Genomic DNA, 16,686 nt, shown 5'->3' with positions numbered 1-16,686 from the left:
CTTCTTTATCACATAGTCCAGAGAGCTGAGGAGTAGAGAATTGCCATAGTCAAGGCTAGAGAGAATCAGATCCTGAATAAGGATTCTTCTTTCCATGGGAGGTAGAAGATTAAAAATCTTCCTAAGAGATCTTAAAAGACCAAAGCACATAGAAGAAACCTTTTTGGACTGGAGCTCCATAGTTAGACGGGCTCAAGCCAAAACCCAAGGCTTTTGATGTGTGTTTTAGGAGGGGGAAGGCTACTGAAGGCCTCTGAGAACCATTACCCACAATCATTACTTCTGATTTTCCATTGTTAAATTTCAATTTAGATAGGGTCATCCAATTGGCAATGTCCATCAAACAGCGGGAGAGACTGGCAGAGGAGGAATGCCCAGTGCTAGAGAGGGATACTACTAGCTGGGTGTCGTCAGCGTAGGTGACCATAGAGAGGTGGTGGGGGGGGGGGGGTGGGACAACCTTGGCTAAGGAGGATAGATAAATATTAAAGAGAGTCGGGCTTAAAGAAGAGCCCTGCGGAACTCCACAGGTCAGAGGATAAGTATCTGACAAAAATGAACGGTCTAATACTTGAAAAGATCTTCCCGTAAGGAAAGAAAAGAGCCAAGAAAGAGCAGTACCTCCTATCCCTAACATTTGTAGTCAGAGGTAATTAAATTGAGTATATCATTTAAATGTCCCACACACCATATATAGACTATTTTCACTGCACCTCTATTCTGCATCTGCAGCAAATGCAGGGACGTTAATTTCTTCAGGAAACAGTGACAACGAAAGTACACTTTTTGACTGTAGTAATATGAAGTCCATTTCTGTCAAAATGTTCCTGTAGCCTTTATGCAAAGCTTAAGTCTCCCCAACCCACAATCACCAAGTCACAAGGATCCCTCACTTGGCAGTGCAGAATAGATGAGCTTGCTTATAAGCATAGAGGAGGAGGAGGCCAGGAAATTTGGAACTCTGCATTTCTGTTCCTGTGTTTTAGCTTTGAGGAAGTATCACGACTTAAGGATGCATTTTCTCTGAGTAAATCTGAGGGTCATACTGCCAATTCCAGTTCTTGCAGTCCAAACCTACGTGGTCTCCCTTGCTCAATCATTCATCAAGCGCAGGCTGCATTTTCCCTGCCCAAAACCACCCCAACTAACAGAAACCTTACATATGGCACATGAACATGTTCTGCATCATACTTCCAGCCCCACATTCCTTAGAGAGACTCAGTACTACATGGACACCATCAATTTGTGATTAAAAAGCTTTTTTGGGATCCAAATTAAAAGGGTTTTTTTGTTTTTTTTAACAGATAATCTAGTTTTTATGCATTGGAGTCCCTGTAAATGTAGGCCTTGAAAAATGTTCGTTTTTTTTTATTTTATTTATTTCATTTGTTAAGGCCTTGACTGACTTCAATATTTTGGACCTAGCTACCCACCTTTAAGGTAAGGACTCTGACTGAGAACCACTGCAATCAGACAACACCACCAAAGTGATGTCACAGAGAACGAGAACACGCAGCCATAATACGTGCTATGCTTGTCCTACTAGGACTGCCGCCTATTTTCACTCAACGAATGGCAGCGGGTGCAAGCCTTCATCACTGCATCAGATTAGCATTGTGACAAGGTACTCCAAACAACAATGAAACAAAAGAAATGAATTAACACCCTTACCTTCCAGCCGTCACCAAAGTTGTAATAATAACCCTGTACGTCTCTAGCTTCTCCTTGTTGGGGTACACATGGCACAGCTTATGTTCGTCCCAATTGCAACATGGCTATAATAAAATTAAAAATAAATTTGCAACACTCATGAAATTTAGGAAAGTAGGCATTTTCTTGCTTAAACCATTCTGTGACCGCCTGTTTGTGGATTCCCTGTCTGGGTCAGAATAACAGTTGGGCTGTTTGTGAATCTCCTCTAGAAAGTGACACAAATGGAGCTGGGGTGTAGCCTGCATATCCGAATGAGCCATTAGAGCTAGAGTAGTGGGAGGAGTGGTCACTTATACCTGAATGGGCTGTGCCACACTCACACAATGCAGTCTCCAACCCCTGGTGTGTGTCTAGAGGCTGGCCTAGGCCAGGCAGGAGTTTGTGAACAACAGACTTTCCTTTGAAGTTTGCCAACTTCAAAAGGCAGAAAGGGGTATAAGTAGTGGACCCAAAACCCCAGACTTTAGATCACTTCTGGAACCAAGAGGAACCTCTGCCTGGAGAAGAGGTGAATAGTTTAGAAGTGCTGCCCTGGACTGTGACTGTGCATTGTTGGGCTATCCTGCAGTTGCTGCTTCTGCCTGTGAAAGAGGACAAAGGCTTGACTTTTCCTGCTTGAGAAGAATCTCCAAGGGCTTGGACTGAGCTTGCCCTCGGTTCTGAAGTCGCGGGCCATCAAAGACTTCCTCTGCCAGCACCTGGACTCTCTGCTGAGACTCCTGCCCTGCCTACTGGTGCCTAATCCAGTCCCTGGACCCTTGAAAGGAGAAACTGGTGGAAAACCAAGAAGATCCAAGAAAATTGACTTCAGATGACTCCGGACAGATGCCGCTGCCAAATCCAGTGACGCCGCCTGCAACTGACGCTGTGGTCCTTGCTGGAGTGCAGCCTCGCCCAAGTCCACAACTCTGTGGAAGTCACCACATCACGTCATGACCGTCAGACATCAACTCCACCTGAAGTGCGCAGATCCAATGGTTTGCACGGACGTTGCCTCACCTCCACCGCAAGGACCAGACGCCTCTGCATGACTCCTCCACTCCTTCGTTCCACAGCACCAAAACCAATGCTGCCTCAGATCCAGCGACGTGTGATCCCAACTCCGTGCACCGGCTTCTCATTTTCTCAAGGTACTGTAACTGTGCGTCTGTGTGACTTGATGACCAGCGCCATTGGCGTTGGATTATTGGGAGCGACTTCGTCACAACACTGTGATATCCCCATATCAAAGCATTTGGGTTTCTAAGCATTATTTTTGTGTTTAATCGTTAAAAATACATAACTTGACTTGTGTATGTTGGATTTTTTGTCATTTTGTTTTGTTCAGATAAATACTGGCTATTTTTCTAACCTGGTGTGGAGTAATTTGTAGTGTTTTTACTGTATTACTGTGTGTTGGTACAAATACTTTACACGTTGTCTGAGTTAAGCCAGGCTGCTTGTGCCAAGCTACCAAGTGGGTGTTAACGAAGTGTGATTCTCCTTTACCCTGACTAGGGTGAGGATCCTTGCTTGTACAGAGGACAACCTGACTGCCAACCAAAGACTCGATTTCTAACAATTGGGTTACCAAGTTAGGCCAGCTGAACAAAGTACCTCGAATCCTGGTTTGGGGAGTTTTGTGATCCTGCGATGATACATCACGCAGCGGTAGTTCCAAGAAAGCTATGGGGCTGCGGTGTGGAGTCTTGCATCATCATCAAGGATGTTATCGATGACAGTTGTGCGATGTGAAGTCCAGCATGGAGGATGCTTTGCGCCACGTTGGTTCCAAAGAAACTATGGGTCTATGATGTGGAGTCCTGCATGGTTGAGGAAGCAGTCAATGAGGGGTTTACTCTGTGAAGGCCTGCATGTGTTTTGCAGAGGTGGTTGGAAGGAGCTGCGATGCGAGGTTCGGTGTCAGGGATCCGTCACACTGACGGTTCCAAAGCGAAGCTGTGAGGGTATGCGTCACACTGTGTTGGTTCTGCCACAGCACCACAGTTGAGCTGGCAGAGTACCAACAGATCCACTTCCAAGGGTCAAGGACCGAGGTGGCCCCACTTGGTGGGTAGGACTCACAGTAGACATAGTCCAGATACTGGGTTCAAGGTGTTTCGGACCTTTTCTGTTCCCAAGGCTCCGATCAGGTGACCAGCCAACTTGCATCGAAGTTACTCTTGTGGTCCTTGGATCAAAGAAGCAGGTCCAGTCCTTATAAAGGCAGCAGGGTATCAAAGTAGCAGTCCTTCCTGCACAACAGCACAGCAGTCCCAAGTCTCCTTCATGTCCAGAGGTGTTCTGAGGAGTTGGGTCTGAGGGTCCAATATTTGTATCTGGTGCCCACTGTGAAGTAGAAGGTTCTGGAGGCTTCCAACCCCAGAGGTGCTAGTAATTTCCTGCCTCCCTGCCCTGGCCCCGGCTTGTCTGGAGTCACAAAAGGTTAGTGTCAAACACTTTATGAGTGTGCTCAGGCACAACCTTGGTGATGTGCAAGTATGGCATGTTTAAGACAAGAAAATGCAAACTTTCTAAAAGTGGAATTTTCTGAATTGTGACTTAAAATCCAACTTTACCAATAAAGAGGGGTTTAAATTACAATTCCATAGACACCAAACTCAGCATTCCTATCTGCTCCCAACTGAAAGTTAACACTTTTAAACATAATAAGTTAACCCAATGCAATCCTATGGGAGAGGTAGGCCTCACAGTATTGGAAAAACAAATTCAAAGGAGTTTTGTTTACTACCAGGACATGTAAAACATAAAGGCACATGTCCAACTATCTAAATGATCTGCATCCTGCCCTGTGGGCTGTTTAGTGCCCACCCTACGTGTGACTTACATGTATTTAAAAGGAAGGTTTGGGACTGAGTTTTATCTTGCCAGGTTAAAATTGCAGTTTAGAACTGCACACATAGGCTGCAATGTATACAAAAAGGATGGAGGGGAGCCCATAGACCCCTTTAGAGACAAGGCTACACCACTTACATGAAAACAAAGGGAGCTCTAGAAGGATAGATGTGTAAAGAATTTGAATCGTAGGTTGACTTATTTGTCACCTCTAGCGGATTAACATTTTGATTCAAATAATGTGAATACCTTGAATTATAGAGGTATTGCTGAACCACAGTCAAAAAAGGCACTGACTACAAAAGTAATTTGTCACACATTTGCTGATTTCAAAATTGTCTGCTTTACAAAACAAGTACAGAATGACAGAAATTGAGAGATAATAAGAAATATCAAATGGTCTTACAAGCTTCTTACAATGTTAGAAAGAGCAACAAATAGCCGAATTGGTGTTTTAAATATAGGCAAACAAGAAGAAACCATCTCCAGCTATTAACTTCTATTTATAATAGACCAACTTATACTTAACTCAAATTAATTGCATCCAACATCACTTTTATTGGTCTATAACGCTGTTGGTTTTATGTATATTTTTCTTCTTTGAATATCGTTGGTCCTGGATGGTAAGGGTCACACAGGCTGCAATGGCAGGCCTGTGGCACATTTAAAGGGCTACTTAAGTGTGTGGCACAAGAAGTGGCACAGGCCCTGGATACATGTAGTACCACTTCACCAGGGGCTTACAAGAAAATTAAATATGCCAATTGGATGTAAGCCAACTGTACCATGTTTAAAAGAGAGAGCACAAGCACTTTAGCACTGATTAACAGTGGTAAAGTGTGACGAGTCCTAAGGCCAGCAAAAACAAAGTCAGCAAAAACAGGAAGATGGAAGGCAAAACGTTGGGTTAAAACCACACCAGGGGTATCAGGTCCAACATGAGGTTATGAGCAGGATCGATGGGTGGAGGCAGGCAATGCTTGCATGTAAAAAAATCAGACAACCATCAAACATGGCTTGTCAAAACTATTTCTTCCCTTTCACCAACCACATATATATACATTTCCAGGAAGCCCAGTCACTTAAATAAGCCGTTTTTAAAGAAGATTTTTTGGTTGATGCAGGTCCCCTCTGCAGGCATAAAGAATAACCCGAGCTCTAACATGGCCACAAAGTCAACTGGGGAACTTTATATTAAAAAACAAAAAACAAAAAACAAAAAACAAATCCAATCCCAATGTGACCAGGTTTTAAGATCTTCAGTAGACTATATCAACTCTTTGCATCAATTCCCTGACCTCCCTAAATTGAGGGGACCTAGAGACCAATTCAGCTTGGTGAGAGACGAAAAAATCTCCACCTTTTTGAATTTGAAACAGATTTGCTCACTCCATTCTGCACAGAGTTTCACATACCGGGACTGAGATGAAGTTTCCACAGTGTGCTCATTCTGTGTATCTCTGCATACTGTTGTGGAGAGGAAAAACCATTTTAGATTTGCCTTTCTAATGCTGGCTGTAGATTCCTATCAACACAGGTTTAAAGAAAACAATGGAGCAATTTAAGTGTCTGAAAATTCGAAAAATTATTTACAAATGCGTACCTTGATCGCCTCTGGGATAAGGCGGAAGTCTCTGCTGCTCGCGTTTATCCTGTACAGATCCTTCTTGTCTCGGTGTTTCATAAGGCGCTCACACAGCAAGTCAGCGGCACTGTTGGAGGGTGCGCACGCAAGGACATGGGATGTAGGAATGCGTTCCAAAACCTGGATGAAAGAACAATAGTGATGGATAGCCAAAACGGATGAACACAGCCAAGACATTCATAGGATTACACACTTCTGCAAACACAGACACATTACTTCATATTTTGCAGGACTCATGTAGTGCGCTTTATAATAAATGTGATAACTCTGACCAAGTCAGGTTGACACTGAATAGCTTAATTGGTTGCTTGGTCAAAGGTAAGCTGTGGGGAGGTAAGAATCCAGGGATATGCCAATTTAGCATGGTCTGTGGCGAAGAACTCCACAGATAAAATATTCATGAACATGGACACTGCCCATTAATACATCCAGACAGCTTCCCCAGCCCATATGGTCATTCTATTAAGGCTGAAGTTTCTCGGCGACAGGACTGGTATAAAAGCAGATGCTTATCTTAAAATCCCATACAAACGTAGGGAATTTTGAAAGCCTTTTTACATTTTACATGTAAAGTAGAGAATTAAAACACTATATAAAAGCAAACGGAAAAGCACAAAATTAAAAGAAAATCAGTCATTAATTTCCAGTAATGTGTCAAGACCAAACCAGAGATTGCTTACCGCTAATGGTACGCCACTTACTCCAAGGATGCTAATTTGTTAAGTGATGAATTATAGTACTCCATTTTCAAATTTGACATGCTTTTCGAGCTGAACAGAACATGTGTCAGTTTGCGTGGCAAAGCGGTTTGTTTATTCAGTCTTATTATTGAGAAGACAATGAGGACTGCTTTTCAATTTCAACACTAAAATAATTTAAACTAAACATTACATCCACACAACAACAAAAAATAAGCCACTAAGTCAATATAGTTCATATTTAAAACGTATTTAATGGATAACTAAAATCAAAATCTTCAATACCACGGAGTGTAAATTAAGTTGCTAGTCACAGGTTATGTTATAGCGATTTGTATCACACACTAGTTACCCAGGAAAGTACACAGGTGCGCTGGCAGGGAAGAACTGAGCTAAGAGTAACCTAATTAAAAAGCCACGTTTTCAGCTTTCTTCTGCATTGAAGGGGAGAGCTGGCTGCTCGGATGGGGAACTGGAGCTTGTTCCAGGTCTTGGGGGCAATGTGGGAGAAGGAGCATCCTCCCATTTTAGTTGATCAGATATGTGTGAGGAGCTGACCAGCTGATCTGAGGTGCCTGGTGTGGACGTGGATGCAGATGTTGAGGTAAGCAGGGCATTTGTTGTGAAGTGCCAGATTCAGTGAGTAACCCAACACATTTCTATTCCGTCTAGTAAGATTTTTGCTGCTTAGAATTCGGCATTAGCATTGTCATAATTCACTTTTTTTTCGTAAAGAGAATGCAGCAGTGATCCCTTAAATATATCCAGTAATACAGCATTAGTGAATCAATTAATTAGTCAATTGAGGCATCTAGACCAATCCCAGGCCTCGAAAAAACCACTCACTATTCATATTTTTTCAGGTAGAGCTATTTTAAGACTTACTCACCACCCCCCTTGAAAGTTGAGAAAGAACAGGTGTTCTGCTCAGTCAGAAAGTGAAGGAGCAATAAAGATGCCTTTATATCTTGTTCTTATCTTGTGACATTTGCTCTGTGATCAGAGTCAAAAGTCAGTTTGTCTTCTTACAATTAATTTTCATCTTGACTGCAGAGTTCTAGGATTTTGAAAGGTGAACTGTCTGCTATACAAGGACACACAACATTTAAATAAACAGGTCAATTGTGTAAACATTTCAAAATACATTTCAGTAGTTGTGAAAGCCCAGTTTTTGTACTTCTGAGTGATAAAAAATAATTTAATAGGATAAAAACAAATCAGAATATTTTACCTGGTGATGTGCATAGAATAAAAATGTTTTCTAAAACCCAATTTTCATAGATTGTTATTATTATACTATATAGTTTTATCAGTAGAGCTGTAAGTTAGTGGGAAGATTTCTGGGCATTTCTTGGAAATTTACCGTCTGTAGATGACAGTGTGCTACCACATCATGCTTTAGTAATATATTTAATAAAAGTGAGTGTTTAAACAAACTGAGTAACACTCCTGCCCGCATGGCAATGCTATTAGTAACTAACTGTGGGGGACACATTCTTTTTATACATGGTGCAAGCGTTTACTCTATTTAATCAATCAAAACAGGGTTTTTTTGCACAGCAGAAATGCTGAGCTCACATATTTGAAGGTGCCCTTATAGCTGAGAATGAAGAAAAAGGTGACTGTAAACAAAAATATTTGCCTAGGATCACACAATCTGAGACCCGTTTACGGGTCAAGTACATTACAGTTAGGTCGCGCAGATTAGTCAAGTTACTCAAACTGCAGGTCTAGTAACATTTTAAATAATTTTCAAGGCCTAAATAAGGTATGTCGGATTTAAGTAAGGCAGCACATTTCAGCCCAGGGTTCTATCTAAGCACTAACTCCTTAATGATCTCTCCCACATTATTACTTTCCAACTTAAACAGTGATATTTTGTGTAACCTGCATGATGTTGCAGTTTGTCGTGATCTATAGGGACATCTAAGTATTTAATATAAAATTCCCAGACTGAGAAATGATGCAGTCAACAGCTTTCTGATTGATGCTAACTCCTAGCCAATGGACATACATTTTCCTTGATGAGTTCAATACAGACCTCGAAGAGGTTTAGCCTCTCAGTCTCATTCTCCTCCCACTTGCTTGCCCAAGTGTGGGGTTTTTATGTTTAAGAATTTTTAGAATTTAAAGATGTTAAGAACTCTTTAGCACGACTGCATGACATTTTGGCCTCTGTCTTCTGCCTTAGGACATAACTGGTTCAGTAATATCTTGAGATTTTATCATTGCTCAACAAGCATCTCTGGTTTATCTTGGGAGGACAGATTTTCTAGAGAAGGTTTTCCTTGTTGGGTCCCAAATCAAATTAGATCAGTGGTGGTTGCTCTCAATTAAGTTATGCCACAGATTACAATGTTCTAGAAACAAATGGTGCAGTTAACTTAACCATTTTCATCTTTTTGAGACAACATAGCACCAATACCTTTGTTACTTGCATCTGTAGTAATGATGCATTTGGCTGCTAGATCAAAGCCATGCAAAGTATTAGCTGAACTAATATACTTCTTGCAGAGCTTGATTTGAGCCACTAGTTACCAGTTGGGGGCACCAGTACTTGTTGTGCCTGCATCATATATGTACATAGTGCAAGAAAGGGGAAAACATACTGATCAGAAAGATGGTGGAAGAAAAAAGCAGCAAAGCAGTCAAACAGAAAGCAGACACCTGCGAGGAAAAAATGTCTGGTAGTGAATTAAATACTACCTGCCTTGGCTTCCGAGCAGAACTATGGGCAATAGCACTCCTTTTTCTACAAATTAAGCACTGCCGCCTTTATACTTTTAAAATTTGCCTCGAATTTGGTATCCCATTAAAACATAACATTGTTTTTAGCAGTCTCAATTCATATGTTTTCTGTAAAAAAGTAACTACAAACAGCATAATATTTCACTAGTCCTTAGAATGATCTCATGCGCTGCTGCATTACATAAGGCATGCATTAGTCTTTTTTTAATTTTTTTTAAGGTTTAATCCCTATTTGCCTTCCTTTATGATCCTGATAATTTAACGTTTGAACTCCAAACTTGCACTTAGAAAGATCGACATACAAGCCAAATTTCTGCAAATTACTTAAGACTTTCTCCAAGCCATGACTAGAATGGCATCCTGGAAGTACAGGGTGCTATTAAATCCTCTAAACAACTAAATCATCAACTTTTGGAATACTGTGATAGCTGATACAAACCCAAACAACATTTGTACATACCTGTAGCACTTCGTGGGTGTCATGAAATTGATAAGACCCATACCGGCTGGGAGTAAACAGGCCAGATGGTAGGCCTATGAAAGGTTGATGGAAGAGAACCATTGCGTCCCCTCAGTCATGGCCAATGACACCTTTCACTGAGTCTGTTGTCTGAGGCTTTAAATAACTTTTCAAGTTTCATATTGACTTCTTTTACAAGCCAAGGAATATTCCTCACTTTATGTACTTTCAGTTTTCCATGTCTTTTTAATTCACTCCTATGTGAAAAGCTTTTCAAGGTGCCAATTTTCTCTGAAAATACCTGTGGAAATTCTATCCAATACTTGTGTCCATTTGCTTCACCAGTACTTATGAACAGTGCTCGTTTAGGACTATTTAGGTCTGAAATCATAGTGCAAGCCCTTTGGTTAATCCTCCATAAGCATGAAGGACCATCTTCTCCAACTACCTTCTTGGCTGACTTTTTGTTTTTAAACTCAAAGCTAACTGTCCTATAGCCCTCCATAGGTATAGGAAAAAACAACAAGGTGATGGATGGAATGCTTGAATTAATCTCAGCCACTGGCAATCGCTCAGGGCCGAATCCCAATCCATCTTTTTTTTGCCCATCCTGGGACCCCAGTTTGGATCCAGCCATATGCTAATCAACCTTGACTCTGTACCCTTTGGGAATAGTCCAGCTCAAACTGCCAGGCCATCTCTGGACAGGAACCAAGCATCCTGTGACTGGTTTCAGCTTATCATCCCTTATCAGCCAGGTAGTTTGTAGTGGTACAGGGAGCCCAAGATCCACATCTGGGCATCCCCGGCTCACTTAGGGAGGCCAATGCAAAACCACCAAGATAATGGATGGAATGCTTGAATTAATCTCAGCCACTGGCAACTGCTCAGGGACGCATCCCAATTCATTGTTTTATTGCTCACCACGCCACCCCAGTTTGGACCCAGCCATATGCAAATCAGCCTTGACTGCTCTCCATGGGAACAGTCCAGCCTGAACTGCCAGGCCAGGTCCTCCCTGGACTGGAAACAAGCATCGTGGGTATGGGATCACCAGTAAAGGTAACTGGAGCTATTTTGAATTGTAAAAAAATAAAAATAAATAAAAAAGAGCAACCAATTCCTCTGCAAATATTTCCTTTCATACTATTATCAAATCTTTTGTACAGTGTCCCCAAATCAGCAACTATCAAGATTTGAACACCACCTACTTTAGATTGGCAGAGTGGTTTATTTCTGCATGTTTTGTTAAGAAGGCTCACTATCCACGACAAACTGGTCTTACATGCTATGGCACTGACCCAACGTAATAAATTTAGTTTCAGAACCAGGGTACTCCTATTATATGAACCTTCTTTTCCCGACTACTCTTCAAACAAAGATTTGCAAAATATCCTTTAATTCTACATGCTGAGCGTCTTTCATGTTTTGCTGGACATTTTTTGCTAAAAGCTAAATGCTCCAAACTGCCACACCTATAACATTTCTTAATGTCATGTTTTCCAGTGTCCTTCTCATCTTGTTCGCTTTTAAATGACTTGTCCCAATTACTTTTTGTTCTCATTATGCACATAATGTTTCTGATTATACGTTTTTGCTTAAAATTTGTCAATTATTTCATTTGAATTCACTCCAAAACCTTCTAATGCTGCTCTAGCATATTGTTTTTTAAATCTCAGCTTTCCTCACTATTGCAATTAAAACCGTGAGAGCGGAAATACCATGTGTCCATAAACCTTCCTGTAGGAAGTTGGCTCTGTATGCACTATTTCAAAGTAAGAAATAGCATGCACAGAGTCCAAGGGTTCCCCTTAGAGGTAAGACAGTGGCAAAAAGAGATAATTCTAATGCTCTATTTTGTGGTAGTGTGGTCGAGCAGTAAGGCTTATCAGAGGGTAGTGTTAAGCATTTGTTGTACACATACAGGCAATAAATGAGAAACACACTCAAAGACAATTCCAGGCCAATAGGTTTTTATATAGAAAAATCTTTTCTTAGTTTATTTTAAGAACCACAGGTTCAAGATTTACAATCAATACTTTAAATGAAAGGTACTTCACTCAGGTATCATAGGAACGTTGAATCAGCAAAATAGCATGTACAGTTTTGGCAAAAATGGCAATAAACTATTTTAAAACTAGTTCCTGGGGGGAGGTAAGTATTTGTTAGTTTTGCAGGTAAGTAAACCACCTACAGGGTTCACAGTTGGGTCCAAGGTAGCCCACCGTTGGGGGTTCAAGAAACCCCACAGTTACCACACCAGCAGCTCAGGGCCGGTCAGGTGCAGAGGTCAAAGTGGTGCCCAAAAGAACAAGTTACTTACCTTCGGTAACGAGGTATCTGGTAAAGACTATCTAGCTGCAGATTCCTTACCTTAGAATTCCCTGGCGTCAGCTTCGAATCCGAAGTTTTTTCTGAGCAGTACCCTGCGCACGCCATCGGACGGTGTCGTTTGGATCCGCGTGCGTCGACCGGGTCCGCGTGCGTCGACCAGCTCCGCGTGCGTCGTCAGCGTCGTTGGAGCCGTCTATGACATCACGGTTGTCTATATAGACGCCGTCTCTGCGCGCGTACGTCAGTTCTTTTCCACAACTTCCCGCGCCAGAAGCGCAGAGTCATGGAAGAACCAACCAATACACTTTTAACCTCTTTGACTGTTTGGAGTAAAAACACTTTCATGCCTATAAGAAAGTCAAAAGTTTCTAAAATCAAAAATATACATATGTACACATAGAAACATATATATATACACACATATCCACATGAGAAAACCTTTCCACAGAGCGGGGAGGCTTGGGCGGGTGTAAGGAATCTGCAGATAGATAGGGTCTCTACCAGATACCTCGTTACCGAAGGTAAGTAACTTGTTCATCTGATAGAGACTTCTAGCTGCAGCTTCCTTACCTTAGAATAGATTCCCAAGCTATAACCCATGGTGGTGGGTCTGAAGGAGATTATTATTATTTTTTTATTGTTTTTTTTTTTAATACTTGGAAGTCCTGCAAGACAGAACGGCCAAAATGCCCCTCTCCTCTCACCTGGCTATCCAGGCAGTAGTGTTTCGCAAACATGTGTAAAGAAGCCCACGTTGCGGCCTGACAGATGTCCACCACCGGTACGCCACGTGCTAACGCAGTAGTAGCAGCTTTCCCCCTAGTGGAATGAGCTCTCAAGCCCTCAGGAGGCTGCTTCTTCGCCAAAGCGTAGTATATTTTTATACAGAGAACGGCTCTGAGCGAAATGGATGGTTTCTGTACTGCCCGACCCTTCTTTGCACCAACGTACCCCACAAAGAGTTGGTCGTCCACCCGGAACTCTTTAGTGCGGTCAAGGTAGAACAATAACGCTCTTTTTGGGTCCAGACAATGGAGACGCTCCTCTTCCTTAGAGGGATGCGGTGGTGCAAAGAAGGTGGGCAGGGTGATATTTTGACCCAGATGTAAAGGGGTCACCACCTTAGGGAGGAAAGAGGCACGAGTTCTTACCACCACCTTGTCAGGATATATCATGAGATAAGGTGGCTTAGAAGATAAAGCCTGCAGCTAGCTCACTCTCCTGGCAGATGTAATTGCCACCAAAAAGGCTGTCTTAATAGTGAGCAGCCGGAGAGGACAGTTATGCAAGGGCTCGAAAGGAGCACACATAAGGAAGGTAAGAACCAAATTAAGATCCCACTGGGGCATAATGAAAGGCACAGGTGGGAACAGATGTACAAGCCCTTTCAAAAACCTCTGTACTATAGGTGATTTAAAAAGAGAAGGTTGATCAGGCAACGAAAGAAAAGCCGATAAGGCTGCAAGATAGCCCTTAAGAGTCCCCAAGGAGGAACCCTGCTGGGCGAGAGACAAAATAAAAACAAAAGGATGTTAGACAGAGAAGAAGAAAGAGGATCAATAGACCTCTCTGAACAATATGAAACAAAACGTTTCCAACGGCAGGCGTAGATCGACTTAGTGGAGGGCCGCCTAGCTGCCAGAATGACATCACAGACCTCGGGAGGGAGGTCATAAACCATCAACTGTCGCCGCTCAATCTCCACGCATGAAGGCGCAGAGTTGACCGGTTCGGGTGGAGAACCTTCCCCTGCTGCTGCGACAGAAGATCCTCCCGAAGAGGCAGCCTGATTGGAGGACCGATGCTCAATTTGAGAAGTACTGGATACCAAACTCTCCATGCCCAATCCGGAGCCACAAGGATTACTTGGGCCCGGTCGTTCTTGATAACTCTGGGCAGAAGTGGTATAGGCGGAAAAGCGTACAGGAGGCCTGAACTCCACTCGCGTCGAAAAGCGTCGCCTAGCAATAGCCCCCTTGGAAACTCCAACGTGCAAAACTGCTGACATTGCGCGTTCTCTGCGGAGGCGAACAGATCTAACCAAGGCTCTCCCCACTGCTGAAAGAGTCCTTGCGCCACCTCCGGATGGAGACACCATTCGTGATCCTCAAAGCATTTTCGTCTGAGTTCGTCTGCTCCGGCGTTCAGAGAACCTGCCAGGTGTTGAACCACCAGGGTCATGCCCTGCTGTTTCAGCCATGTCCAGAGGCGTAAAGCCTCTTGACAAAGGATCCACGACCCCACACCGCCCTGCTTGTTGCAGTACCACATTGCGGTAGTGTTGTCCGTGAACACTTGCACCACCTTCCCTTTCACAACAGGAAGAAATGCTTTTAATGCTAGCCGGATCGCCCGAAGCTCCAACAAGTTGATGTGGAGCCCGGATTCCGCCGGAGACCAGTGACCTCTGATCTCCACCTCCCCCAGGTGGCCGTCCCATCCCAGAAGTGACGCATCTGTCACTACTGTTAGATCTGGTTGGGGAAGGGAGAGGGGTCTGCCCTTGACCCACTCGCAGTTCACTAACCACCACTGCAGATCTTCCGCAGTCCTCTCCGAGATCTGAACCACGTCGGTAAGATTTCCCTGATGCTGTGCCCACTGGAACTTCAGGTCCCACTGCAGAGCCCTCATGCGCCATCTGGCATGCTTGACCAACAGGATGCAGGAAACCATGAGTCCCAGCAGCCTCAGAGTCTGTCTCACTGAAATCCAGGATAGAGGCTGAAACATCGGAATCATAACCTGAATATCCTGAACCCACTGATCGGGAGGATAAGCCAGATACTGCACTGTGTCCAGAAAAGCTCAGATGAAAGAGAGCTTCTGAGAGGGAGTCAGGTGTGACTTCGGCACATTTATAGTAAACCACAGCAAATGCAAGAGGTCAGCCGTCATCTGGAGGTGGGTGACGAGAGCCTGGGGCATAGGAGCCTTCAACAGCCAATCGTCTAGGTAGGTGAAGACTGAAATCCCTGACCTGCGCAAATCAGCTGCCACCACCGCCATCACCTTTGTGAACACCCGAGGGGCACTGGTGAGACCGAATGGAAGCACGGTAAACTGAAAGTGCTTGTGGTCCACCTTGAACCGCATGTAACGCCTGTGGCTTGGCAGGATAGGAATATGGAAATATGCATCCTGCAAATCCAGTCTCCTTGGTCTAGGGCAGACAAAACCTGAGCAAGAGTGAGCATCTTCAATTTCTTCTTGAGGAAGAGATTGACGTCCCTTAAATCCAGAACAGGATGAAGGTCTTTGTTCTTTTTGGGAATCAGAAAGTAGCGGGAATAACAACCACTGCCTACTTCTGATATCAGGACTCTTTCTATGGCTCCCTTGGCCAAGAGAGCTGTAACTTCCTCGCGGAGCAAAGCCAGATGGTCCTCCATCAGCCATTCCTTTATCAGAGGGATAGAAGGAGGAAAAGACTGGAAGGGAAGGGAGTAGCCCTTCCGTATGATCGGCAGGACCCACTTGTCCGTGGTGATAGAAAGCCAGTGAAGGAGATGAAAACGAATCCTCCCTCCAACTGGACGGACATGATCCCGCAGAACCACACTAGGAGGGCTTGGGCGCAGTGGAGGGGGGCTGTGTGGCAGCCGACCTCTGGCCAGACCCTCTGGGTCTGAGGATACCACGACCACGTCCTCTTCCGGGATGCTGTGAAGCCTGAGGACGGTGGCTAAACTGTGGCTGGTGTGGTACCACGCCCCTCCCGAAGCTTCGGAAGGGGCGAAAGACAGGCTGCTGTCATGCTGGCGCTGAAAGGCCCAAGGATCTGGCCGTGGCTCGAGAATCCTTGAACCTCTCAAGTGTGGAGTCTGCCTTTTCGCCAAAAAGGCAAGAGCCAGCAAAGGGCATGTCCATCAAGCTGGACTGGACATCCCCTGAAAAACCAGTAGAACGAAGCCAGGTGTGGCGACGTAGGGCCACTGACGATGAAATCGCTCTGCCCAGCGAGTCGGTCGTGTCCAAGCCACACCGGATTGTAAACTTGGCTGCATCTCTCCCATCCTTTACAGCCTGGGTGAGAGTGTCACGTACGCCTTCCAGGACCTGGGGCAGCACTTGCGCCACCGTATCCCATAAAGTATGGGAATAACGGCCCAATAGGCAAGAGGTGTTTACAGACCTCAATGCCAGGCTGGAGGAAGAAAACATATTCTTCCCAAGCTGATCCAGCCTCTTGGATTCCCTATCCGGGGGAGCGGAAGGGAAGGCACCGCAGGAAGTAGAGGCTTGGACAACCA

At 44.0% G+C, this 16,686-nt stretch overlaps 1 protein-coding gene across 3 annotated transcripts in view; it reads right to left on the bottom strand.

Moving 5' to 3' along the window:
• Window positions 1-16,686, bottom strand: part of MOV10 (Mov10 RNA helicase) — a 276,396-nt gene that overhangs the window by 125,648 nt on the left and 134,062 nt on the right. For all 3 annotated transcript variants that reach the window (XM_069238670.1, XM_069238672.1, XM_069238671.1), the window contains exons 11-12: window positions 6,152-6,313; window positions 1,672-1,775 (exon numbers count right to left, since the gene is read on the bottom strand). In XM_069238670.1, coding sequence (XP_069094771.1) covers window positions 1,672-1,775; window positions 6,152-6,313 — 266 coding nt within the window. The remainder of the gene's footprint in view (window positions 1-1,671; window positions 1,776-6,151; window positions 6,314-16,686) is intronic.

Source organism: Pleurodeles waltl, chromosome 6, assembly GCF_031143425.1.
Source record: "Pleurodeles waltl isolate 20211129_DDA chromosome 6, aPleWal1.hap1.20221129, whole genome shotgun sequence".
In the NCBI taxonomy this organism is placed as follows: domain Eukaryota; kingdom Metazoa; phylum Chordata; class Amphibia; order Caudata; family Salamandridae; genus Pleurodeles; species Pleurodeles waltl.
The sequence above is the reverse complement of the archived record's forward strand: the minus strand, read 5'-3'. Positions and strand labels throughout refer to the sequence as shown.